Source organism: Camellia sinensis, chromosome 13 (genome assembly GCF_055761805.1).
Source record: "Camellia sinensis isolate YWXY chromosome 13, ASM5576180v1, whole genome shotgun sequence".
In the NCBI taxonomy this organism is placed as follows: Eukaryota; Viridiplantae; Streptophyta; class Magnoliopsida; order Ericales; family Theaceae; genus Camellia; species Camellia sinensis.
The window spans coordinates 64,948,201-64,963,636 of NC_138973.1; the positions used below are offsets into that span (position 1 = coordinate 64,948,201).

The following is a 15,436-nucleotide window of genomic DNA, read 5'->3' on the forward strand; positions in this document are numbered from 1 at the left end:
ACATCTGGATTATTGTGTGTGGGTAGTGATACTTTATTTTCCTTAAGCAATTATAGTTCAAGTCTAAGACCACTACTGATTATAGAGTAGAGATCATTATTTCATTAGTGAAGGTTCAATGCAGAGTACACCTTCGTGATACATAATATCCATCTTTGCTTGATAATTTCCGTGTTTATTTTTAATATTAAAATTAGTGGGAGATTATTGGTGCATATATGCACTCATGTTATTTTAATATTAAAATTATATATATGCATTTATGTGTATACATACATCATGTTATAAAGTGTAGTTAAAGATTATATAATAATGGCGCTGTTTGGCAACCTGAGATTCAGGCTATTATAGCCTAAAACTGAAAATCAGCCAAAAAGCCTAACTGTAGCAAACTTTTTCTTGATTTTCAAAAAAAAAAAAAAAAAAAACTGACTGTTGGTCGGCTGCTGCAGCAGTGCAGCCTACACTGTCACCAACAGTGTAGGCTGCAGGTTTGCTAAATTACATTATTACCCCTATTCCTCAATTTTTTGAAAAAATAAAGTGAAGGGTAAATTTGTAATTTTAATTTAAACATCATTTCAAACACATTTTTCAATACAACAATCAACCTAAAAATTTAACTCAACTTCCCAAACACAAAACTAAAATAACCTATTAAAATAGCCAAAAAGCCAAATAGCCCACTAAAATAGCCACTTCCCAAACGAGGCCAATGTAATATGATGAACTGAAAAGGTTTGAGTGTGTCATGCGAAAGGTTATGAGGTACAATTAATTTATTATTATATTTAATATGAGCACTCTTCATTTGTTTGTGGATGCATATAAATTAGAGCTTGTGTGTATATACGGGGGAGTATGCATGGAGAATTGTGAGTGTATCTATATATATTTTATATTGTGTTTATATAGAAATAATTAGGCAGCTTGTAAATGTATTTTTATGGTGAAGCTTTGGACTCACCTACTTGTTGAGAGTTAGTGGAGTCAACACTACTAAAAGTCGGGCTGTTATATCTTGGGGGAGACAAGCTAATATGTGATATTCTGCTACATCGGGAAGTGGTGGTTTTACCAACTAAGAAGAGCTTGAATCTCCTTAAAGAGAGTGAAATGACAATGTCTTAATCCGCTTTATTATATATTCATATATCTGGAGATGTGATGTGATGTGTAATGCATATTTAAAATAGTAGATGAAGGGTAATATCTGTAAATGTAAGTAAATTTGCCGAACCACATAAATCTAGTATCTTCTCATGATGATAATTATTACTCATATTTATTTTAACTCTATAATTATTTACTTATTTTGGTAAATACTCCAACACAAGACTAACTCATGTATATAATATTATTTCCTATGGATTTAGAAAAGGGAAAAATAATTGTTCTGTGTTAGTTTGTAAGGAAAAAAGAAAGGAAAAAAAAAAAAAACTAATGATAAAGTTTACAATGTTATAAACTTTTTCATAAATTAGTAATTATTTTTGAAAAATAACACTAATACGTAATTTTCCCTTAAAAAATCTAACACCAAAATCTGATTAGTTGACTCAGTTAAAGAAAGAACAAACGCGAAAAAAGAACAAACGCGAAAAAGGAGATTTGAACCCACCAATGGGCAAAGAGAACAACCACTCGTAGCAAACAAATAAATTGGCCAAACATCTTTGCTTTTTTTTTTTTTTTTTTTTGTTGTTGTTGTTGTTTTTATTATTGTAAAATGGGAAGTGTTTGGGTATGGATGCAAGAAGTATGTAAATTTGCATAAATTTTCATAAAAATACATAAATTATTTTTTAAAATCATGTAATTTTTTTTTTGATCAGATAAAATCATGTAATTTAAACATAAATTCACATAAGTTAATTAATAAAAATTTAAGAAATTATAACATAACGTAAGTTTTCATAAATATATGTAAGTCACCTCATAAAATCACATAGCTTAAATACAAATTCACTTAAGTTAATTAATAAAAATTTACGAAATCACAGTTAGACATAAGTTCTCACAAACATACGTAAGTCATTCAACAAAATCACGTAACTTAATGCAAATTTACGCAAGTTAATCCATAAAATATGTCATAAGTTCTCACAAAAATATATAACTTAAGTTACAAAAATACATAAATATATGACGTATCATATACTTTGCACACTCAAAAGTTATCTTATATATATATACTAGCGTATGCCCGTGCCTAAAGACAAGGTGTAAATAATTTTAAGATTAAAATGCAATTATAATTTATACATATTATGTTGAAATTTATAAAGTTTGTGTCATTTTTTGATAAAGATACTGAAAAAATATATTGAAATATTTTTCTTCTTAAAGAACTCATAATAATTTTGCTTGTATTACACGTTCTACAAAACTCAAATAAAATAACAATTCCCCCTAATCTTAATGCAAATTAAGAAACAAACATATAAGATTTAAAGTTATATTGCATATCAAAATATAAAAGGTAGTAAAAAAAAGTGTAAATACTGAACAAAAAACAGAAATAAAGTTATATTGTCATACACCAAAAGTGTAAGTTAAAACTTTACAAAAAATGGGTTAAACCTTTACAAAAGATGTATGTTTTACAAAAGATGTGTCACTAACATGTCATACACCAAAAATTATATCGTTATACATAAAAAATATGTATGCTTTACAAAAGATGTGTCAATAACATGTCTTCAAATATGTGTTTGCCCAAACTTCCTCCTTATTACTTTTCAAAAAGTCTTTGTATCAACTTTTATGTATCCCCAATGAGGAATATGCATAACAATCTGGTAATTTATAGAAACAAAAAAAATATAGATTAATACATTTGTTAGAAATATACATGTCAAAATACTTTGAGATTGAAATTACTTTATTACATCCCCATCGAAGCAAGCTAGTCGTGTTTTTCCTTCTAAGTTTCATAGATTTTTCAGTCCAATCCTACAAAAGTCTAAATTTCAAATTATTATTTAATTAAAATTTTATAAAAAATTATATAATCAATAAAAATAAGTTTACATAATTACCTTCTAATAAAACTTCAAATTAAAGTAAATTATATATATATTATTAGTAATTTACAAATTAAAGTAAATTATTATTTTTATTTCCTTTCTTTCTTTCCTCAAGTTAAAAAAAAAAAAAACAAAAAAAAAAACCCGAATGTCATGTCAAAATCTTTTTCACGACAGGCCGACGAAATTTCAATGCAAGAAAAAAGCTAAGTCAATTGGACCAAACAGTAACCTTTTCTACATTTTTAGGGTCTTTTTGGATTCATATAAATGACCGTGTCTCTGGTTGCGGTGGTCCTGGTGGTGATGTGGTGGTTGTTGGAGGGAATAAATGCTATGTTGAAGCTGATCAATCATTCACACGGTGGTGGTCTGAAGAGAGAGAATCAGAGTGTCTGAATTGGCTTTTCGTTTCTTTGTTTGTTGATCCCCATTGATGGTTTTGTTTATAGAGAGATAAGAGTATGAATGAGAGAGAGCATTTCCTTTCTTTCTCTCTAAAATTCACACTCTCTCCTTCTTGAATTGAAACCCTGAAGCTAAGATTTCAGGGTTCTTAGATACCTCTGTTCTTCACTGAGAGATCCACAAACACAATCAATACCCTTTTTTTTCTCTTTGTTTTCTACTAACCCATTTTGATTCCTTTTAATTTCAGATTCCCAAATCTTGGTTTTTCTTATAATCGGATCCCAATAATGCTGGGTTGCGAGAATGAAAAAATTCTCACACCATTTTTTTTTCTTGTTCTTGTTCATTTTTCTTGATTTCACTGTAGTTTCTCCGATAGCTGAGAAGGAGATCTTGCTCCAATTCAAGGCCAACATTTCGAGCGATCCATACAACTTCTTGAGCTCATGGGATTCAAGTAAAGACCCTTGTTTGGACTACGGTGGTGTGTTCTGTAATTCAGTTGGAAATGTAGTTAAGATTGTGCTATGGAACACTAGTCTCGCCGGAGTTTTATCGCCGGCCTTATCGGAGCTCAAATCTCTGCGGATTCTTAGCTTGTTTGGGAATCGATTCATCGGCAACATTCCCTCTGAATATGGTGGGATTGAAACTCTGTGGAAGATCAATTTGAGTTCCAATGCTTTATCAGGTTCAATTCCTGATTTTCTCGGCGATTTGTCGAATATTCGGTTTCTTGATTTGTCAAGAAATGAGTATTCTGGAGAGATTCCATCAGCTTTGTTTAAGAATTGTAGCAAAACAAAGTTTGTTTCACTTTCTCACAACAATCTTTCAGGTTCAATTCCTGGGTCAGTTTCCAATTGCTTGAATCTGCTTGGAATCGATTTGTCTTTCAATAATCTTTCAGGTCCAATTCCTTCACGAGTTTGTGAAATTCAAGGCCTAGTGTACTTGTCTTTGAGGAACAATGTGCTATCAGGGAGCGTTCAAGAACAGGTCTCATCATGCAAGAGCTTAGAGCTCTTGGATCTTGGCACCAATTTGTTCACTGGGTTGGCTCCTTTTGATGTTCTTGGATTGAAAAATCTTACATATTTCAATATTTCGCGTAATGGGTTTGTGGGGGAGATTCCAAATATTGGAACTTGTAGTGAGAGATTGGGAATTCTTGATGCTTCGAGGAATCAATTGTATGGGGAGATCCCATTGACCATCACAAATTGCAATGCCCTTAAGTTCTTGGACTTGGGGTTCAACAATCTGAATGGCACTGTCCCAATTCAGCTATCGGGTTTGAACAATCTGCTGCTTATTCGATTGGGGAATAATTCGATTGATGGAACAATCCCCACAGCGTTTGGAAGCATTGAATGGCTTCAGGTTCTTGATTTGCATAATCTCAAACTAGTTGGAAACATTCCTGGAAATATAAGCAATTGCAGGTTTCTTCTTGAGCTGTGAGTCCAATCAACACCCTTCTAATGCTATATATATATATACACATCAACATTGCTTTGAATCAAACTTGAAATTCTATTATAAAATGTTCTTGCAGGGATCTTTCTGGTAATGCTTTACAAGGAGAAATACCACAAACCCTATACAACTTGTTAAATCTTGAAATTCTTGATTTACACCAAAATAAGCTCAATGGAAGCATCCCATCAAGTCTTGGGAATTTGACTAAAATCCAATTTCTTGATCTAGCAGAAAATTCCTTATCTGGGTCAATCCCTGTTTCACTTGGGAATTTGAAAAATTTGACTCATTTTAATCTCTCTTACAACAACCTCTCTGGCACTATTCCTTCAACTATCCAGCATTTCGGTTTCTTTGCATTTTTTCAAAATCCATTGTTATGTGGTGCTCCTTTGGGTACATCGTGCTCGGGCAATGCCACAACTTCATCGTCAGGAAAGCCCAAGTTGAGTGTTACGGCCATTGTTGCGATTGTTGCTGCTGCAGCGATTCTTACTGGTGTTTGCGTGATAACCATTGTGAACATGAAGGTTCGCAGGAAGAGAAGGGATGAGGAGGCAATGGTTGTAGTAGAGAGCACTCCACTAGCCTCATCGGATTCAAATATCATCATTGGAAAGTTGGTTCTTTTCAGCAAAAGTCTTCCCTCAAAGTACGAAGATTGGGAGGCTGGCACCAAAGCTCTACTCGATAAAGAGTGTCTGATTGGTGGTGGGTCGATTGGAACAGTCTACAGGGCTAATTTCGAAGGAGGGATTTCGATTGCAGTGAAAAAGCTTGAGACTCTTGGAAGAATCAGAACCCAAGATGAATTCGAGCACGAAATCGGACGGTTAGGAAACCTTCAACACCCTAATCTTGTTGCTTTTCAAGGTTACTACTGGTCATCTATTATGCAGTTAATTCTATCTGATTATGTTCCAAATGGGAATCTTTATGTTAATCTACATGGACTTGATTATCCTGGCACTAGCACTGGCATTGGCAATAGTGAATTGAATTGGTCTAGAAGGTTCCAGATCGCTCTAGGGACAGCTCGAGCCCTTGCATACCTTCACCATGACTGCAAACCTCCAGTGCTTCACCTCAACATTAAGTCAACTAACATACTCTTAGATGAAAATTATGAACCCAAATTGTCCGACTATGGGTTGGGGAAGTTACTTCCACTGTTGGATAATTATGGGTTGACCAAGTTCCACAACGTAGTCGGGTATGTTGCACCAGAATTGGCACAAAGTTTGAGACTAAGTGATAAATGTGATGTTTATAGCTTTGGGGTGATTTTGTTGGAGCTGGTTACAGGAAGGAAACCAGTGGAGAGTCCGGCAAGGAGCGAGGTGGTGGTTTTGTGTGAATATGTTAGGGGGTTGATTGAGAGTGGCACTGCTTCGGATTGCTTTGACAGAAGCTTGCGCGGTTTTGTGGAAAATGAGCTGATTCAGGTCATGAAATTGGGATTGATCTGTACTTCTGAGATGCCTTCAAGGAGACCAAGCATGGCTGAGATAGTTCAGATTCTTGAGTCCATAAGATAGAAGTGAAGTGAATAGTTGTTTCTTGTAAAAGAATTGGTGTTATGGATGGAAATGGGATTTTGGGTTGGTGGTGTGCATAGGTTAGGAGACAACAATAGTCACTTTTTGGGGGAAAAGAACACAGCAGAAACATTCTTTTGTATTCATTTTAAGATTACCTTAATTGATTATACCTTGTAATTCCTTCAATAAAGTTCATTCGTTTTGTATCTTGTTTACAAACGGTGTAGAATTTGTTGTTGATGCCTCAAAAGCCAATTATTTTCCAAAATAAATTACCTTTCATGAGTTAAATGGTCTGCAGTAGTATCATTGGAGTCTAGTGGTGTCTAATAATTTGCGATGTAAGCAACACCTCAAAAGACCTAGAGGTGCATTATGAGCTTATGTATGAAAGCTTCTATCTATGCCATAGCTGGCACTGATGTAAAACAAGTTTGCAATGTAAGCAACACCTCAGAAGACCTACAGGTGCATTATGAGCTTATGTCTAAAAGCTTCCATCTATGCCATCGATGGAATTGATGTAAAACAAGTTTTTCTTAAGTGACCAAAAACACCTACCTCACATGTAGCTTACTACTGGCCGTGTGGGGAATAGGAGCCGCTAAGTGGCAATCACAATGGGTGACAAGTTGTACACATTAAGCTAAAGAAACGTCATTTTTTTACAAACAAACAATGATGTGTGAACAAAATATAACTTATAATTTGTTGAAACAATGGCTCCACATCCAGAAAGTGTATTGAAGACCTCATTGTTTTAGACCAATCACAAGTTGTGTTTTCGAATTTCTTTCTTCCCGTCAACTCTCAAGTCCAATTGTGAAAGGAGCTCTGAGTTGTGTGGCTCCCATGGTTTCACAGCTCCTCTCACAACTAGACTTCTAATTGACTAGAGAGGAGTTGGACCCTTTAAGCAACTTGACATCAAGAATTTGCTTTATGCACAGGGAGGATTGATGGTGTGTGGGTGAAGCCACATAATTACACTTGCCAAAAGTTGCTCAGGGATGCTTGCTATTCTCAAGTTCTACTGTCCCTCATGTCTATATCCAGTTATGGGCACCTCATAATCAGTTCAGATGTAGCACAATACAGAATACAGCAAACAAATCAGTCATGAGAGAAAGAATAATTTATAATTGCAATTATGTGAAACAAATTACATTTATTCTGCACAAGAAATTTAGAAATGAATTTCATTACCCATTGTCTCTATGTCTTGCACTGCTTTTGCAACATCACAGATGTTACAACTTTCAGAACTTGAGCATATTACAGAACAAACGAAGGATTCACATACCCAAATCAGCTGTGAGATTTACAGGTTTCAGAAACTTGGCGAATACGTTCCATAACTACAGGAATGTCCTTTTCAGTCAACATGGTAAAACAACACCGGAACCACCCAGGTTCAATACAGTGACAAGAAGATCCGGGAGGTACATTAACCTTAGCTACATTCAACAACTTGTCCCAGAGCTCAAGCTCCCCTTTCTCACCGTATGATTGGATCAACCCACTCATGTCAGCGCAACAGTAGAAACCCCCGCTGCTTTTCGTGCATTCTATACCCAATTGCTTCAATCCATCCACAAACTCGGTATACATTCTTTGAAGCCTTTCTCTATTTGTCTTGAGAAATTTCTCGATAAAATTTGTATCTGAAAGCATTGAGATAAGCAAGTATTGGGTTGGAGCCGAGATGGATGAAAATCTTGATAGTTTTTTGCAGCGGACAAAACATTCTCATTGAAGGAATATATAACTCCCACCCTAAAACCCGAAAGAGAGAAGTCATTTGAGAGACCATAAACTATGTGAACTCTATTTCGGTTGAAATCTTCTGAATCAATAATCTCTGCCAGGCTAACAAACTTCTCACCTCCATGAGTAGACCTGCCAATATTTCATTCGAAATGATGTGGATGTTCTTTTCTGTAGCAAAGCCCAAAAGACTGTGAAGTGTTTCCTGATTGAGAAGATAGCCCACAGGTTTTGAAGGGTTAGAAATGATAATCCCACGAACTTTTAAACCACGTTTCTTGGCCTGGGTAAAAGCTCGGTCAAGAGCAGTCGTACTTAAATTGAAGTTGTCTGTACTGCGGCAAGGTACGGGTACAATCTCCACTCCAGTTCGCCATTTTAAGTCCCTGTCAAGACTGGATAGTGTTCAAAATTCAGTTTCTAGACAGGATAAAATGACTAAAAGAAAGAGTTTTGCATCAGAGGAAATGAAATTTACTCTAGGTAATATGGTGAGGGAACTAGAAATGCATTTCCCGCATCTGCTAGGCAGAAACTGAGGGTCTCAATTGCAGGGGTTGCACCTGCTGTTAATATTATTTGTGACGGATTGAAGGACACTGATCCTTTCATGACTCGAGACACGAATCCAGCCACAGCCTTCAAAGATAAAGCAACTCCGTGTTCACTTGCAGGAAAACACCATCAGCCGTGCAAAGAATTGAAAAGGGTAGGCTCAAAGGTAAGGGGCCACTTGGTAAACCATACAAATATTTGTCAAAAAAGAAATCTTTGTATCCATTAGAAATTATAAGGGTCCGTTTGAATGGACGTGAATTTCAAATCAAGGAATTTCAAATTGAAGAGTTACCTATTATAGATGGATAGAAAAACTATAGAAGAAGACAAGTCAAGATTAAAGAGATGTATTTTAGTAAGATTTTTTTAGTTACAAGGAGAATCCTTAGCATGATTTCAAATAACTACTTTTAAATAGTTAGCTCAATTCCATCATGATAAAACTATTTAATTTAATCTTGAAATTCATTGGTAAACTATCACAACTAAATTTCGATTATTCTCCTTGAATGATTAATTTCAAATCCATGCATTTCAAATCCTTAAATACAATGGAACCTAAGACTAAACAGAAAGCATGAAAAGGAAGGATACCCAAAACAATGAAGACAACTGATGTGAATGAGGCCTTGCAATTAAATACATTAGTGCTTCACACGAAAGTCAGATGGGCATACTGCAGTAGGCATTAGATCGTTAAACAAAGAATTGACCATACATATACCAGATTACAACTACAACAGCAATTCGAGTGTTTATATGCACTAAAAGCAGGCACAAAACAGCACACAAACAAAAGAAGATGTTTTAACAGAAACTCAAGGAGTCCACACAATAATATTCCAAAGTTAAATGAGAGTATAGTAGTATCAAGTATTTATCCATCTTGAATGAACCCTTAATACTTTGCAAGTGCCCAAAGCTTTGAATGCATATTTACCAAAACTCGACCAAATTGGAAGAGCTGCCAGACAGATTAAAGACTTAGAATCATCAAGAAATCAGTGGAGTTTTAAAGTCAACCAATCAATCATTACAAAAATATCGACTCAGAAATGCCAAGATAGAACTGCATAAATATGTAGATTTAGTGAAGATAGTGAATTCACCTTTATGTTTTACAAAGATCACATTGAAAATAAGAGCAGAAATATGCTTCAGATATTAAGTGTGGTTTCTGCAGCATGAAAAATGAAATATAGGGCGGTCAGTTTTGATGAACACAATAGTGGTCAAATCAAAATTGTGTACAAATTTCATTTACTTGAGCACATCTAGGAGCTAAAAGAGTGGAGCATATTTTAGACAATCACTCATGCCTTCCATCTACACAGAAACATCTTCAGGGGGCAATGTTTTCGAGATCCCAAATAGCTCAAAGAGGATACAAGGAAATAATTTGCATACTAGTTGATGCAATGAACATATTGATTGCTTATATATATATATATATATTTGAAAATACATATTCTCTGGAAATGGTCTGAACAATTGCATGAGCCAATTGCAATAGTAAATTCAACACTTCATATCATCCAAGTAACCATCTTTAGTATATTCATTAATAATACCACGACTATCTCGAGAATAACTCCGACTCTATTGGTATGGTTATTTTCAATTTAAGTGCAGGTGTGCAACCTCAATTCATACAATATAGAAAAAGAAAATCATCTTCCAAACAAGTTAAAATAACAAAACTAGCAAATCAAACTAACAATGAAATATGACAAATGCAAAAATCCTATACAAATTCACACTAATCTGCTAGCCCGAACAAAATTCAATCCATGAAAACTGACAAGAGTTATGCGAAAATTACCACTTTCAGCTCCATCAATCCATCAGATGGCTGATAAGTTGCAATCTCATTTATACTCACATCTCCCCCAAAAATCGACTCTTTGGCATTCTCTGCTAACCAATCTTGAACCAAATCCAACGACAACTACAATCACCAAAAACCCATCAATTAAATCATGCAAAAAAAATCTCAATCAATCAATCAATCCAAACCCACCCTGTTTTCAGCCAATTCAAGCTGAATAACACCATCAAGATTTGTTGACTCATCATAGGGGCCCTCCTTAACCTTTTCCAATCCGATATACTGATTATTACTCTGTTTAGAAATTGAATTAGCCCTAGAAGAGATATGAGGTGGACCATTCGATCCAATCCGAGATTGAACCGTATGCAACCGAGGAGAAAGCTCCGGCACGGGTGGCAGAGGAGTGGGTGGGCCAGGGCGGTTCGTTTGAGGTAGAGTTTGAAGAAGTAGAAGAGAGTGCAGGGTATGATTGACCCTAGAACTAGGCCACCCCTGCCCTGAACTATCCCTTGTAAGGGCACCATCACCCTCATGGCTACTTGTGGTGGTGGTGGTGTGTTCGTCGGATTGGGTGGTTGGAGTTTTTTGGGTTTGGGTCATGGTTCTTGGGACATGGTGAATTGCTGGACTATGACGGCGGAGGTGGTGGTGGACGGAGACTACGTAAGGAGTGGTGCTGGAGAAATGGTTTTTTTTTTCTTTCCCTGAGACGTTAACGGTTGGAAGTTTGAGAAGTGATTTGATAATGGAAAGAAAAAAGAGGTGCTAAATATAAAGTGTATTTTATTTATTTATTTTCAATCCCTTCTCTAATTTTTCAATTTAAATTTTCAATTAAACGCAACATAAGTGAGATGGTGACTGTTTTTCTCTCTCTCTCTCTCAAGTTTGGAATTTTCACAAAAATTTTAATGGTCTAGTGCCGTCGTTGTTGAGATCTAAATATATTTATAAATATTTTTTTTAGAGAGAAATAAAAAAAAATTAAGAAATTAAGATCTCGTTTAGAAATTAATTATTCTAATAATTTTTTATAATATATATATAAATAAATAAATATATATGTTACAACTTGTAGTGATTTTTTCACTAAAGTACTTAGTTCCCAAACGAGACCTAAGTCCATTCCTTAAATATTTTTATCATGTCTGTATCAAGCAGACTTTTAATTGTGCTAATTAAGCCTTAATTTTGAGTCTCCATGGTCATGATTGGATCTATTTAGTTGATTTAAATCATCAGCATTGTTTAATATTAAAATGTATATAAAAAAATATATTAATTTTAATAAAAATATGTTGAATTTGACAAAAAAAAAAAAATGTCTTATATTTATTTATTTATTTTCCTAGGAACATTTATTAACAAAACTCTTAAATCATTTATCTTACCAAATACTTCAAGTAAATTATTTATGTTAAAAATGATAATGATTAAATTATATTTATATTATTAAAAAATATGAATATATGGCATCATAATTGATTATTTGTCAATTTAAAAAAGATGTTAATTCATACTATATATTTTCAATTCTTTAAAACAAAACGAATTGTAGGAGCCTAAATAGGTAATGAAAAATGCTTTGGAGCTCTCATTTTTTAGTTCTAAAGTCAACTCTAATGAGTTGGCAGTGGACCCAATTTATTGTGATATTGATTTATTGATTTATTTATTTTTCTTTACCATGTCATTAGTGCTCTATTAAAACACCCAAATTAGTGCTCTGAATCGTCGTTATTGATATGTAACATGAGATCAAGTTGATTATTGATAACGAGTTATTGATTTGACTTTTTTTTTTTATAATAAATAAAAGAAATAATTAGTGCATCATTAGAATAGAAAATTTTAATTGGTAATTTTGAAATGATTTAACGTGATGTCTCAATTTAATTTTTATTAATCAAGATGGTAAAATTTTTAATACTTTTTATTTGACTTATGAAAGACAACATAAGTGTTCCCTTTAGATCACTAAACAATCACTCATTAGAGCAACCTTACTAAAATGTGACACTTTCATACTATAACACTATCAAAATTTAATTTAAACTATTTATTTTAATATTTTAACATTAGAAATGGTCTAAGAAATCGAAGCCCCCACTTAATTAAAGACAAAATTTGAGCTTTGTCCCTTCGATTCTCAACCACAACCAATGCAACCCCAATAATTCCCAGGCAACGTAACCACATAAAACAAACAAAAATGGGACTTCCCTTCCCTTGCATTACTGCTGCTGCGTTATATGACTCCTCAAGTCCATGATCTCATTACAGACATTGGCTTGTCACTTGTCTAAACCTTTTATACATTCTTATAGAAAAAAATAATAATAATACAAAGCTTATTTCGACCACTTATTTGGAGAGCTTTTTGGTATCAATCTAATCTACATAATATATGTTAAGTAATTGAACACCAGGTGAAAACGAATTGGGACTACTAAGATTGAGGTTGCTAATAATCGGGTTGCTTATGCCTTCCTCGTTAAGAGGTTACAACCCTGGGGTAGAAACATTCCCTAGCATCATCAAAGAGTTGTATGGAAATACAGCTTGGTGCAAAAGGAAAAACAGTGAGACCATAATTTTTAGAGAAACCTTCATCAGTCAAAATTTCTGTACATTTGTTTCCTTCCCGATAGACATGCTCAAGCCGATAGGGTTGGAGTTGTTCTAGGAGGAACCTGGAATCAGAAAGGATGTTACCAAGGTGGTGGAACTCTGTGTTCTTTGAAGAGAGCAGAGTCAAAGCAACTTTAGCATCCATTTCAATAGTAAGAGGTGAGATGTTGAGGTTTAGGGCAAGGTTGAACCCATTCCTAAGAGTCCAAAGTTCAGCACATAAGCTAGTGGTGATGCCGATGTTGAGAGAGAAACCAAAGACCCATTGACCAAGATTGTCGTGAATAAGGCCTCCTCTAGCAGCTCGACCTGGGTCGCCTGTTGAGGCCCCATCGGTGTTAAGTTTGAAGCAATTGGGGTTTGGGGTGGTCTAACTCACAAGGATAGGAATGAGCCCGGATCCTCGGCCGCCCTCTCCTGCGGCCCTCTCCTACGGTGCTCCAAAACGACCTCGTTTTAGGGCAAAATTTCAATAAAAAGAAAAAAAAAAAAAAAGAACAGAGCAAACCAGAGAAGGGAGAACGTTAGGTTTTTATTCTTGATAATCCTGTTTAACAAAACTTCTTTCAGTTGTAATTGTATTCGATTTTTTATTTCAGTGAGATTATGAGTTTTAAATGCGAATCCAACCCGAATTGTGTCTATGCAGAGGAGTTTGTAATCTTAATCCTATCATGTTTGCCACTTTGCTGACTATGTTGGGAATCGAGCTGCCCGGTCAACTAACGGGGGTCCAGGGGGCAGCGCCCAACCAGGGTAGAGAGGCAGCACCCCCGAAGTAAAAAGCAAAATTGCAATCAAAGTTGGTTTTCCGCTTGAGCGGCCATTCTTACGCTCAAGCGGAGATGCAATCCGTTCAGAAGTTTCACTCGCTTGCAAAAGTATTGGGAATTATTTTTTCCCGCTCAAGCTACCATTCCTGCGCTCAAGCGTCAGTCTGCTCGAGCGGCTATTCTTGCGCTCGAGCAGAGATCGTGGAATAGTTTGCTATAAAAGGTATGGTTCAATCAGATTTTAAGGTATGGCTTCCAGATCTTCTTCTTGGGTATTAGGGTTTTTCATCTGGAGTTTCTTTACTAGTTACTTTGATGTTTGTTTGAGTTTAACTCATGGTTTGAAAAGTATACATCAAAGGATTGTTTGTTTCGTTCAATACAAAAAAAAGAGTTGCTCTTCGGTGGATTTCGAAGAATTTGGACCAGAAGTTTTAGTGGATTGTAGAGTGGCTCATCATCATGGATTCGATATTGGCGTTATGGATTCAATATTGGGTAAGACAATTCCGAGATAAAGACCGTGGTGGAAGAGACATATAGGGGTCGGTTCAATTCGGGCTTGAATTTGCTAGGTAATTGAGAGTACACTTGTGTATTTCCTTTTGTCTTCTTAGTGGATTGTTTTGTGACTTTTGCCCGTGATTTTTTTTTATCACAATTGGAGGCGCTCCAATTGTGATTTTTCCACGTTAAAATCGTTGTGTTGATTTGTCTTGATTATTTGATTGGGATTGTTATTTACTGCTTAAAATTGATATATAATCATAAATCAATATGTAGGGGATTTCTAAATTTTTGTAGAGAATATGGAAGAAGGGAGAAGAAGGAAGGCAATGGCAGACCCTCGGTCTCTTTCCACCATCTCGATCTAGATCTAGGGTTTGGCCGCTTCCACTCCCTAGCCGCCGCCGTCGTCGCCCAATCACCCCATTCTATAAGTACACACTCTTTCCTTTATTCTATCTCTGAAACATATGCAATAGCAGTCGAAGAACCAACCCGGTTTCGTCGCCCTCCACCACTGCCAAACTAAACCACCAGTTGGCCAATTTTCTTTAAAAAATTGGGTTTTTTTACTGGGTTTTTCCTGTTGAACTGTGGTTTGGTGGCAGCGCCGGTGGTAGAGGAGGTGGGTTGTGGTGGTTGATTGATATGAATGGACGGTGAATGATTTGGTGTTGTGGGTATTTGATAGATTTGGATAAGAAGGTGAATTTGATGCTCGCTCAAATTCTGGGTTCTTTTTTTTTGATTACTGATCGGTGGTTTCGTCAAGTACAGTTCATACTTTTGCTTGCATTTGTGGTTTTTGTCCTTTTTGGCTTTGTTGAAGTCTGATGGTTGGGGGGTTTTTTAAATTTTTTATTATTTATTTATTTATTTATTTTTATTTTTTTTGTGTTTGATTTT

At 35.2% G+C, this 15,436-nt stretch overlaps 1 protein-coding gene and 1 pseudogene across 2 annotated transcripts; one reads left to right on the plus strand and one right to left on the minus strand.

The window, feature by feature from the left end:
- The first annotated feature begins 3,256 nt into the window (after positions 1 to 3,256).
- On the plus strand, positions 3,257 to 6,754 carry LOC114308486 (putative LRR receptor-like serine/threonine-protein kinase At1g12460). Its single transcript, XM_028254078.2, has 2 exons — positions 3,257 to 4,900; positions 4,999 to 6,754. Exons 1-2 carry the CDS (start codon positions 3,744 to 3,746, stop codon positions 6,458 to 6,460), a joined length of 2,619 nt encoding a protein of 872 aa, XP_028109879.2. The 5' UTR covers positions 3,257 to 3,743; the 3' UTR covers positions 6,461 to 6,754.
- An 832-nt stretch (positions 6,755 to 7,586) lies between these two features.
- On the minus strand, positions 7,587 to 11,360 carry LOC114308487 (1-aminocyclopropane-1-carboxylate synthase 6-like; annotated as a pseudogene). The gene is made up of 4 exons (XR_014348929.1): positions 10,809 to 11,360; positions 10,611 to 10,736; positions 8,709 to 8,869; positions 7,587 to 8,625 (listed from the first exon to the last, which is right to left on the minus strand). The product of XR_014348929.1 is annotated as a 1-aminocyclopropane-1-carboxylate synthase 6-like (transcript).
- Positions 11,361 to 15,436: the final 4,076 nt, after the last annotated feature.

Coding starts and splice junctions, on each gene's coding strand:
- LOC114308486 (XM_028254078.2), top strand. CDS start 3,744: ATGAAAAAATTCTCACACCATTTTTTTTTCTTGTTCTTGTTCATTTTT. Junction 4,901..4,998: donor TGCAGGTTTCTTCTTGAGCT/GTGAGTCCAATC, acceptor ATGTTCTTGCAG/GGATCTTTCTGGTAATGCTT.